The sequence below is a fragment of the Lactuca serriola genome, chromosome 9 (assembly GCF_051521515.1).
Source record: "Lactuca serriola cultivar US96UC23 chromosome 9, Lser_US96UC23_V15, whole genome shotgun sequence".
Lineage (NCBI taxonomy): Eukaryota > Viridiplantae > Streptophyta > Magnoliopsida > Asterales > Asteraceae > Lactuca > Lactuca serriola.
Genome location: NC_136416.1, coordinates 159,943,858 through 159,956,042, shown reverse-complemented (window position 1 = coordinate 159,956,042; position 12,185 = coordinate 159,943,858). Strand labels below are relative to the sequence as shown.

At 34.2% G+C, this 12,185-nt stretch overlaps 1 protein-coding gene across 1 annotated transcript; it reads left to right on the top strand.

Moving 5' to 3' along the window:
- The first annotated feature begins 3,974 nt into the window (after nucleotides 1–3,974).
- On the top strand, nucleotides 3,975–9,409 carry LOC145076210 (uncharacterized). Its single transcript, XM_079022168.1, has 6 exons — nucleotides 3,975–4,035; nucleotides 4,160–4,257; nucleotides 5,886–8,449; nucleotides 8,530–8,635; nucleotides 8,720–9,308; nucleotides 9,393–9,409. The coding sequence occupies exons 1-6, from the start codon at nucleotides 3,975–3,977 to the stop codon at nucleotides 9,407–9,409; spliced, it is 3,435 nt and encodes a 1,144-aa protein (XP_078878294.1).
- Nucleotides 9,410–12,185: the final 2,776 nt, after the last annotated feature.

The following is a 12,185-nucleotide window of genomic DNA, read 5'->3' as shown; positions in this document are numbered from 1 at the left end:
GCTGATTTCGCCTCGCCGACGATCGTGGGTTCAACTGACATCATTGGAGACTGCTAAAATTTACGTGCCCTAGGTCCGATTAAGGTGTTCCTGTTGAACCGATCATCGACCCAAGTGAGCTTCCCGGTTGGCCATATAACGTTGTAACAAAAGAGAAAGAGCAGAAGAAAGTCGAGACAAGGGGAAGAAGCGCCTGGTAGCCATGAATCTGATGCTAAGTTGAACACATTCAAGGGTTTCTCACCTACTGAAGCTTCTCAAGTCGAACACAAGGTAAAATCTCAAGCTTCTCAAGTTATATGTAATGTTTTTATCCCCTTCTTTCATCTTGCGAACATTTTCTCTACTTTTTATCCCAAACTTTCACCTTGTTCTCAAGGTGAAGAAAGGATTAGCTAACCGTGTATACATAATGACAGTTGCCTAAGAAAAGAGTCGAAAAATCCCTCAAAATACTCTTAATCTAACTCCCCTGTGAGATGTTTCTCTTCAGGTTCTTCGAACCCTGGTCTGGTAGAACATAATTTTTTATGTTTTCTAATTGTACTTATGAAATTATGAAATCATGTTGTATCTTTCATTTCGATTGGGTGTATGTATGGACGATTTGTAATAGGGATTGAGATTATGAAATCATGGTTGAAGCATTCATTAAACCCTAAATGTAGATGTCTGAGTCTAGATTTATTTTTTAACTGTTGAGAAATTCTGCAAGGACACTTGATCTTCTTAAGAACATAGAAAAAAGTTCTAAGTTGTTTCACTTAATTAGTCAAAAAGCATCTTATTCTGGAACCAAAAGACTAGTTAGAGCATATTAAACATTGAAAGTGTATGTATTTATGAAATCAGCCATTGATTCATTTTGCATTTTGATCATCACACAACCTCTTTGATAGAAACCAAAATCCAATAATAGATAAATGAAACTCAAATATGAGATATATAGATCTAGGAAGCTATTTGATTACTAAATGGAAATAAGAACAAATCAGAAAGGAAATCCAAATAATTATCCTCCTGCCCTAATCAGAAAAGTTCTCTCAAGAGAAACTTCCTGCACAAAGACCAAGTCGATAATCAAAGTTACAAAATACTAAATGATTCAATACTCTTAAGAATTAAAAATCTATAAAAAGCTTGCCTGTTTGTTTAAAGCATCCAAAGTTTCTTCATTGAGGTCATTACCAGCAGTGATTCCAGTCTTTCCAAACCTCGGAACTCCAAATTCCATTCCAATTATTTCAAAGAACTTTCTTTTGTCACATGAAAGATAAGCAAGATCACCAAAATCCAACCGAATTCCCTTTGCTTTATACCTATACAAATAAATACATCAATTAACATATTAATTATTATCATTAAAGTTTAAACCTTGTGTATCATAAAATAGAAAAAGACAATAATACCCTAGATCATTTAGTGCTAGAAGAACAACACAGAAGTTAGGAACACCACTCTTCATCACTGTGTGTGAAGGTTGGATCTTCCAAAAAAAATCACGTATTAAAAACCCACCCAACAATCTTTCTCCGAACTGGGTATCAACTATCAGGTTAGAGCTGCTACTCTCCACCAATACCAGCAACCATTGCAATCATCAAGGTGCGTTCATTGGAGAGTGCAACCCAATTGTTTTATCCCTCCGATGCCTTTCAGATATAATATTTGCTAATTTGCTGTCATCATCTGAGCTTCCCAGTCTTCCACGAACACCCTTTCGAATCAAAAGATGTAAAATACCCCGATTACCCTTTCTATCTCTCTTTATCTGTGGGTGTGTTTGCAAAAATAGAAATAAACCTCTTTGATTTCGAATTTCATTATCTCACCTCTTCATCACTTCTATAACCGTCCCTCTCCCTCTAAATGAGAAATCTTTGTTGATTAGATCTGAAAAGCGGAGGAAGAGAAAAGACATCATGAACCTCGGAAAAATTTGACCAGGTAATACTTGTCTTATGTTTTACTTCATATATGTTCTTCTGTTACGCCTATTCCACTCCGATCCCAACTTAATTTTCCAACATAGTTAAGGTTTCACATAGTTGCTCTCGACTTGTGTTTTTGTTGGAAATATTTTAATTAAACTACTACGTTTGTTAACATCTTTGATTTTTTTGGAAGATCCAACCTTCACACACAATGAAAAAAAATTATCTGATAAGTGTTTGCTGACATGCAAACTACGTGGCATGTACTTGGCAAATTATTAAAAGGTTAAGGTCATATAATAACTCACGTATTTGTACTTTCTTACATATATTTTTTAGTTAAAATACTTCAGGCCTCAAGTATTTTATGCAAAAAAAATAATCCCTGTCAATTTTCATCACATACAAAAAATTTCAGGAGTGAAAATGTAACACCCAATGCACAAAGACCAAATTACCCTTTGCCTAATGCCTACCTTTTGCTTATGACTACCTTCAGCAGTTTGTTTTGTTTCAATAACAGTGCTACGTAGGGATGTTTCTGCATAAGAGCAAAACAGATATACTCTATCAATACCACCATCTTGAAGGTCCATTCTTTATCACATTCTCTATCAATACCACCATCTTGAAGTAGAGGCTTGTAAATAATGATATACTCATCAGACTTATCATATTCAATTTTCAAATAGGTGCATAATTTGCAAAAAAAGACAAACACAAAACTGCTAGCTAAAGAAAATTCTGATTTTATTGCAACAAATCTTCTGGCTACAAACAAACAAAACATTCATCTCATCGATCTTGTTAAAAATAAAGTCGATTCTTTGCCTTAATACAAAGCCAATTAATAATTGTTCATGTTTGTATATCAATAACAACTCTTTATTAGTTGATTGTACTAAGATATAACACCAATAAACATCAACCACTAGACAATTCAATTCAACAGTGGAACAGGGAACCAAAATAACATTGTGATCCGGAGGTTTAGGAGGTATTAATTCCCCTAAAGCATACAAACCTCTGTATGAAGAATGAACTAACTCTATATGTTTTTCCAATTGGACTCCAAAGCTGTACAAGGCTTCATTTGTTAAGCCTCCTATTAGCCCCTTAGATGGATCATTGACTCCTTGCGTGGAGATATCTGAAGTTGATTTAACTTCACTGACAAACACCCATGTACCAATCTCAGTAGAGAAGAGTAGTTTAATCTTACACCTGGGCTTATCAAGGTAGACCGAGTTATAAATAGATGGCAAGGAGATTGCAGGTACAATCAATCCTCCTGAATTGTAGTATTTAGCTTGCATGTGGGTCGATGAAAACAGAAAGCACACAATATTACAATTCGGTCCCTCCACTTTTCCCTTGTTTTCAAAGAAGATCCATTCTTTTGGCTAATGGCTACTTCCAAACATACATACATACATAATACATAGCCACACACATGTTCAATTCTTTTGGTCTCTCACACCTTTCTAAAACCAAAATATATACACCAACTTATCTTACTATCTTGTTTTATGAATATTAGTATTAAACCACTTTACAATGTTTATTTACAGCCAAGGGTCAGATTCAAAAACTACATTAAAACATGGGTTCTTAAATAATTATAATTTGTATAAACATGAGCATGCCTAATAAGGCAAGCCTATCTTCAACTTCTTTTCTGTACACCTGTATCAAACCACTGCCATCTGTAACTTGAAGCTTCCCATTTAACATTGTCTTGTATTCATCATCTGTAACTTGAAGCTTCTCATTAAACATTGAAAGTGTATGTATTTATGCTTCTAACTATTTTTGCTTGTAGGACTATTGGCAAGAGGATTAAAAGTGCATTGATCTGGGTGGTAACTACAGCTGTATGTGGCTTGGTGCTGTGCATATTATACGGTTAGTATCTCCTCCAATTATTAATTTATTCTTACAAGAAACATTTTCACTTATGATCAAATGCAATTAGGAGTAGAACCTACTTTTAGTCATTTAGAAGGTTGATGTCCCTGGTTTCCCATGCAAGTAGGTATGATGGGCACTGCCAAAAAAATTAGCTTACATGGCAAAAATTACTATTCTAGCTTTGCATTTTGTATACTTATAATAGGATTGATGAATGAGATGTTTCTAGGCTTTGACATAATCTGACTGTGGTTTGTACACTAAATGGTGTTCGTTAATTTTTTTCATAATTGTGCATTGCAATATGCATGTAGTTACAATGAGTTACAATTTTTTGTTACTTGCTGCAGGCTCAAAGGGTGATAAAGCAACAGTTTCTGCTATAAATTACACTGATATTCCACATACTCAGGTAAGAAAAGGAATTTATTTTTAATCTATCTATTTTTTAGGGTACATAAGTTTTTTATTTTTCATTTTCTAATATAGATTCTATTATATTATTTTGATTAAAAATTCACTTTTGTGAATATTCGTTTAAAATATCCAAGCCTTTTTAACTTAACATTAAAAACAATCAAAAGCCTAACATATATTGTACATACTTTACAATAAATACATATAACATATAGCTCAACAGAATGAGATTAAAAAGAATGTCATCCAAAAAGCTTCTTGCTACTCTACAAGCAATACATATAACACCTGCACCTCTTCTTTTCTAACAGATCCATCATGTTCACCCTTTAACAGGATTCATACAAATCAATTCAATCATATTATAACAAAAACAATAATTAATCTATAACTAAACTTATTACAGATTCTAAAAACAACCTTGAGAAACAGAGAGTTTACCTGTGATGAAAATTTTATAACAAAAACAATAATTACTCACCCTTTCACAGGATTCATACAAATCAATTCAATCATCTTTAAATAATAATAAAATGATAATTAATCGACTTGTGATGAAAATTTTACTAACCTCAATCTCCCACATTAAATCAGGAATGGAAACAAGTAGAAACATCAACTCATTAACCAACAAAGACAGAAGAGAAAGAAAGAAAGAAAAAAACAACAAAGAACAGCCATACCTATAGATCTTAGGTACTCACCCTTTAACAGGATTCATACAAATCAATTCAATCATATTATAACAAAAACAATAATTAATCTATAACTAAACTTATTACAGATTCTAAAAACAACCTTGAGAAACAGTTACCTGTGATGAAAATTTTATAACAAAAACAATAATTACTCACCCTTTCACAGGATTCATACAAATCAATTCAATCATCTTTAAATAATAATAAAATGATAATTAATCGACTTGTGATGAAAATTTTACTAACCTCAATCTCCCACATTAAATCAGGAATGGAAACACCACTATAAATTAACCAACAAACATAAATATTTATACATTTGTAGAAACATCAACTCATTAACCAACAAAGACAGAAGAGAAAGAAAGAAAAAAAAAACAACAAAGAACAGCCATACCTATAGGAACTTCTTATGTAGTATTAATCACAATTAACATCAAACATAAATATTTATACATTTTTAGAATGTAACTGTCAACTGACAGTTAATACCTAATTTTAAACAGATTGACCACCCAAGGGTATAAAGGTCAAACCCATAAATTATGAAATAACGGGTTTGCAGGTGGTTTTGTGCTGGACACATGTTTAGCCCATTTCTAACTTTAAAATTTCTGCAAAAAAGATCATATTCAAAATTTTAAAAGTATTTCTAATTTTCAAATTTCTGTAAAAGTTCATAAAATTTTATAACAAACACATAAAAATATTCAAACAAGCTGAAAAAGTAACTGGATGCTGAAAAAGTAAATGATAACCTATACAGTTTTGTTCCCTGCTTCAGTTTTGTCACTGTACAGTTTTGGCCCCTGTATAATTTTTTTGTCCCTGTATAGTTTTGGCCCTGTACAGTTTTGTTTTTGCATAGTTTTTGTCCCTAAACATGCGTAATCATTATTGCTTTAAATGTTAAATAATTATGTAGGTTGGCAACAAATGTTTAATGGATAAATCATGGATTTCCTCTAGTAGATTATCAAATGCATATGATGAAGGTGTGAATGCTTTTCTAGAGTTTGCACAAACTAATAATCCAAAGTTAGATGTTATTCCATGCCCTTGTGTAAATTGCATCAATTTGTGTCACCACTCAATTGACAATGTCCGTTATCATTTGTTTGCCCACGGCTTCGATGAGAATTATAAGATTTGGTCTTTCCATGGAGAAAAACAACCCAATAGTGATTCTAGATGCCCTAACAATTCCATTCCTCCTGATGCTATTTATACAAAGGATATGCTTCATGATGCCTTCAAATACGTAGACGATGAACCTGATTCGTTGAAATCACTTCTTGAAGAGTGTGATAAGCCACTTTATGTAGGGTCAAAGTATAATGCACTTAGTGGATTATTGAAATTCCAACATTTGAAGGGTCAATTTGGATGGTCTGATGCTAGTTTTGATGCTTTGTTGTCTGTCCTAAAAGATATCTTACCATCAAACAATACCATCCCTAGCTCGATATATGAGTCCAAGAAGTTGCTAAAAGGAGTAGGTCTACAATATGAGAAGATTCATGCATGTGAAAATGATTGTGTTCTATTCTGGAAAGAACATAAAGATGCTTCTCATTGTCCAACTTGTGGCACTTCTCGTTGGAAGAAGAATTCCAAAAACGTACCTTCAAAAGTTTTGTGGTATTTTCCTATCATCCCTAGATTTAGAAGAATGTTTTCAATACCACAAATTGCTCATGACTTAACTTGGCATGCACAAGGTCGGGTCAATAGTGGGAAGCTTACTCATCCTCGCGATACCCCTTCTTGGAAGCTTGTTGATAACACGTGGAAAGAATTCGGACAGGAAAAACGAAATCTTAGATTAGCCTTGTCTGCTGATGGTATCAATCCACACAAGTCATTAAGTTCCAAGCATAGTTGTTGGCCAGTTATCCTAATAACATATAATCTACCCCCTTATTTGTGTATGTCAAGAAAATTCATGATGTTGACTCTGTTGATATCCGGGCCAAACCAACCTGGTAACAATATTGATGTCTACTTGGCACCATTGATAGAAGATCTAAAGCTCTTGTGGGAAACTGGCGTTGAGACTTTTGATTCTCATAAGAAAGAATACTTCAATTTAAGAGCAATATTACTTTGGACTATAAGTGATTTTCCCGCGTATGGTAATCTTTCGGGGTGTGTTACCAAAGGTTATTATGCTTGTCCAATATGTTCAAAGAATACTTGTTCACAATGGTTGCCAAAGTCCAAAAAAGTATGCTTCCTTGGGCATAGAAGATTCCTACCACTTGAACATCCTTTTCGCAAAAGAAAAAAACATTTCAACAATCAACAGGAGCACGATTTTATGCCACAACCATCATCAGCTGAAGAGATTTATGACTATCTGGCGGGATTTGAGACTACATGGGGTAAGAAGATAAAGCCAAAGAAGGTAGTATCAAAGAAGGTAGGATCAAAGAAGATAAAGTTAAAGAAGATAAAGTCAAGGAAGGGAGTGTCAAAGAAGGAAACGCCAAAGAAGGAGAAGACAAAGAAGAAAAAAGAAAGTATCGACGAGAGATCTAAATTTTGGCATAAAAAGTCAATTTTTTTTGAACTTGAATATTGGAAGAAGTTGCCTGTTCGGCATCAGTTAGATCTCATGCACATAGAAAAAAATGTGACCGAGAGTGTTTATGGGACAGCGTTGAATTTGCCTCACAAGACGAAGGATGGATTAAAAGCACGACAAGATCTTGAAGCGTTGGGCATCAAGACTGAATTACGACCTGAACCAAAAGGGGATCGACATTGGCTTCCGCCTGCCAAGTACACATTGAATTCTGCAGAGAAACATCTATTTTATGAAACCCTGTCTAACATAAAAGTTCCTTATGGGTATTGCTCTAATTTCAAGAATCTCGTGTCGGATGATGTTTCAAAGATGAATGGTTTGAAGTCTAATGATTGCCATGTACTAATGCAACAACTTCTTCCATTTGCAATCAAAGGGGTGTTAGATGTGAAGGTGCGGAGAACAATCCTAAGCCTGTGTCATTTTTTCAATGAGTTGTGTAGTAAAGTTGTTGATGTTAGTAAGCTAGGCAAGTTGCAAAGTGACATCGTATTAACATTATGTTTGTTAGAGAAGTACTTTCCTCCTTCATTTTTCGATGTCATGACTCACTTGATGGTGCATTTAGTTAGAGAGGTGAGGTTGTGTGGCCCGGTTCATTTTAGGTGGATGTATCCATTTGAGAGATACATGAAAACACTTAAAGGGTATGTAAGAAATCATCATCGACCCGAGGGTTGCATTGCAGAGTGTTATGTGGCAGAGGAGGCCTTAGAATTTTGTTCAGACTACTTAAAAAACAAGAAATCAATTGGCAATCCTCATGAGCGTGTTGATGAAAGAATCCGCAGTGGCAAGCCTTTATCAAAGGCTACAATTGATGCTGTAGATGCTCAGTTACTTGATCAAGCTCATCTTTATGTATTACGAAACACTGCTGTTGTGGAGCCGTATATAGAGTAAGAATTACATGAAACTGTATACTCTTATACCATTATCTATCATATAAAACATTCTTTTAACTTGTAATACACTTCAGGCAGCATATGTTGGAATTGAAGGATCTGAACCCCCGTCATGCTCGCAAGAGTACATGGTTGCAGAGCCAACATAGTCGGACATTTATTAGTTGGTTTAAGAAAGAGGTTTGTTTTTAAAATAAGAATGTTAGAATTACAATATTTTTAATTATTTTTTTGAATTACATTAATTATATATTTTTCTATTAGGTTGGAAAACGTTTGGCTAACGGGGAAGATATTTGTGATGATGTTCGTTGGTTGGCCAAAGGGCCTAATTTTGCTGTTACTAAATATAGCGGTTTTGCCATAAATGAATATCATTTTCATACAGCATCTCGAGATGAGTCTAGAACAACTCAATGCAGTGGAGTGTCTTTAGTTGCACATACCATGCAGATTGCTAGTGCAAAAGACTCCAATCCTGTGTATGGTGCTGTAACTTACTTCGGCCGTATAAAGGAGATATGGGATCTTAATTATCACATGTTTAGTATTCCTGTATTCATGTGTGATTGGGTTGATAGTCGTGGAGTAAAAAAGGATGATTTAGGATTCACGGTAGTTAACTTTGATAGGCTTGGTCAAAAGTCTGAACCCTTCGTATTAGCTAGTCAAGTCAAACAGGTTTTTTATGTTCAAGATCAAGAAGATGAGAATTTGCATGTTGTTGGATTCACACCTCATAGGATGTACAAGTATGGATCAAATGGTGAAACTGATGATATGTTGGAATTTGATGTTACTTTTGATTTAACACAAGACTCCGCTTTATTAGACCTTGATGATGATTTTTTGTGTACGCGTCCGGATGGCGAGGGCATATTAGTTTAAATAATTATTTTTGCAGAATAATAAAGTTTTTGGTATGTTTTTATTTCAGATTTTGAATGTGATTAATCAATGTCCAACTGCAACAAATAACAACGTACTTAATTTAATTTGAATCTTGTTGAAACAGGTTGTGTTTTTGTGACATGGAATCAGATTCAGCTTCTGATCACGAGGACTCCAAACAAAGAGGTCCGACAACAAAGACAAAAGCTAATAAAGTGAAGCTTGTAATAACTTACAATAAAAAAGGTGTCCCGGTTGGAAAGGAAGCCACAAAACTGTCTACTTTTGAGGGTTTGGTTGCAAGAACAATGGTTCCCATAACATATGACTCGTGGCTGGAAGTTGGTGAGGAAGTAAGGGAAGGATTATGGCAATATGTTTTGGTAAGTCTCTGTTTTCTTCCTGTTATTACCTTTGTTCAGATATGTTTTTGTCCCTGTTTTTGTCCCTGTTCAGATTTGTTTTTGAACCAACCTTTTTTTTATGTTTCAGGAAAAGTTTGTAGTTGACCCAAAGAGCCGGAAGCAAATTCTCCAATCGATCGGGAAGAAGTGGAGAAACTTCAAGCATTATCTATATGCAAAGTTCATTAAGAACCGAAGTAAAGATCCCAAGGCAAATCTATTCAAACCTCCGAAAGATTATCCGTTTATAAAGAAAGAAGATTGGAAAGTTTTTGTATCCCATAGAGTTACAAAGAAGTGGGAGGTTTGTTAAACTTTTCTTATATGCATTTTTAGTTACAATTTTAATGTTTGTATTTATAATTTTAATGTTTCTAATGCAGGAGAAAAGTATGAAAGCTAAAAATACTCGTGCACATCATAAATACAATCATCGTTTGAGCAGAAAAGGATATGCTGGACTCATTAATGACATTGTATGATTCCCACTAAATATTGATTATTTTATTTGTATATATTTATGTTAATTGATTTTGTTATTCTTGATAATTTAGATGCAAGAAACCGGCAAGACGGAAGAGGAGATTGATAGGACAGTGCTGTGGAAAAAAGCACGAGAGTTGAAGACAGGAGGATACGATGCAGATGTGAAGACGATTGTTGATAAAATTGTAAGTTTCATTAATTCCCAAATATATAAAAAAACATAACATTTGTCCCATTTTATTTTTCTAACATTTGTCCCATTTTATTTTTTTACAGGATGAGCTTCAGAAATCGGGAAGCTTTGGAGAGGTTACATGTGGAACACATGATGTGCTTACAGAGGCGTTGGGTACTCACGAACAACGTGGGCGTGTACGAGGGATGGGTAGATTTATAACGCCACAACAATACTTTTATTTACCCAAGAATGTTAAGTATTACTTGGAGATTGAGAACGAGAGGGTGGATAAACGAATAAACAAACTTGAAGACGACTTGGAGAAACTAAAAAGAGGTGTACTTAATGTTTCTGAAGCTGCAAGTTGCCAAATAGGGGGCGTCATTGAAGATTTTGAAAAACAACCACAGAATGAATCACTTGTAAGTCCTTGAAGACAATTATGAAAAATATATTTAAATAATTTTCTTTTTCTACAAACTAACATACTATATTTTGCAGGATAATTCATGTCTTCTTGCGGTTGAATTTGCTGCAAATGTGGTTGCTAAAGGAACCATAATGAAAGCATCGGGTATTTTGAAATATATTTGCATTATTATTATTTATATATTTTCATTTTTTAGAAGACTGAATCTTAATTATTTTTTATGTTTATGTAACAGATGAAAACATTGAAGTTATGATTGAAACAATTTTGCAAGGAGAAGCTTTAGTACCCTTTCCACTTGAAGAGGAGTTCATTGTGAAGGTCAAAGATGCACTGGGACACATACTAAGCTGGCCAAGACACTTAGTTATTCGATGCTCTGACCTGGTAATACTATTTGAACATATTTTCCCTTGGTTATCTTAATTTTTCTGATATTTGAGTGACTTCTTAATTTTTTTGGTAATACTATTTGTATTTTTGATTGCATTTGTAGGGAAAAGTGGTGGCGAAATCTGTGAAAAAGCATGCAACACCAGTGAAGAAAGCTGCAACACCAGTGAATGAAGATGTAACACCAGTGAAGGAAGATGCAACACCTGCAAAAGAAGAAATAGGAAGTAATAAGAAAGAAAAACAACCATGTGATATGGAAGGAGGGAATGATGTGGAAGAAGGGAATGATGTGGAAGAAGTACTGATTGGGATAGAAAAGAAGATTAAAAAGGAGAAACAAAATGTGACCGTTCAGAGAAGGTGGACCAGAGCACAGATGAAGACAAGGATAAGGATTGAGAACAGTAGTATTTTGAAAATGACTGCAATGATGGCTGATGGACAAGTTACAAAGGTTGATTCTATAAGAGTGCAGAGTGAGAATGATCTTTTTGGGTACGATAGTTACACGTACTTAACTTGGGATGATTTTGAAGCAGTTCTTACAATGGATGAGCTGACAGGTGCTGTTATTGTGTCTTATATGATGTAAGTGCAAGAAATTTAATTTAAATAACAATGTGTCTTAAAAAAATGTTTAATGAATTTAGTGTTTGTATGATAACAGGGTGTTGTTTAACAAATTGAAGTATGGCTCCCCAGAAAGAGACCATGGAATTTGCTTTGTGAACCCGGCAGTAATCTCACCAAGTACGCGTAAAGGGAAATCTAAGAATGTTGACGATGCAAGCAGAGGTTTAGCAGATCGATTGTCTAAAAGAAAGGGCAATGACATCATCTTTATGCCCTACAATCCTGGGTATTGTTATTTGACATTTTATTTTTAAAATGACTGCAATTATGTTATTTGACATTTTATTTTTTTTTGTGTTTTTTGTAGAAGAC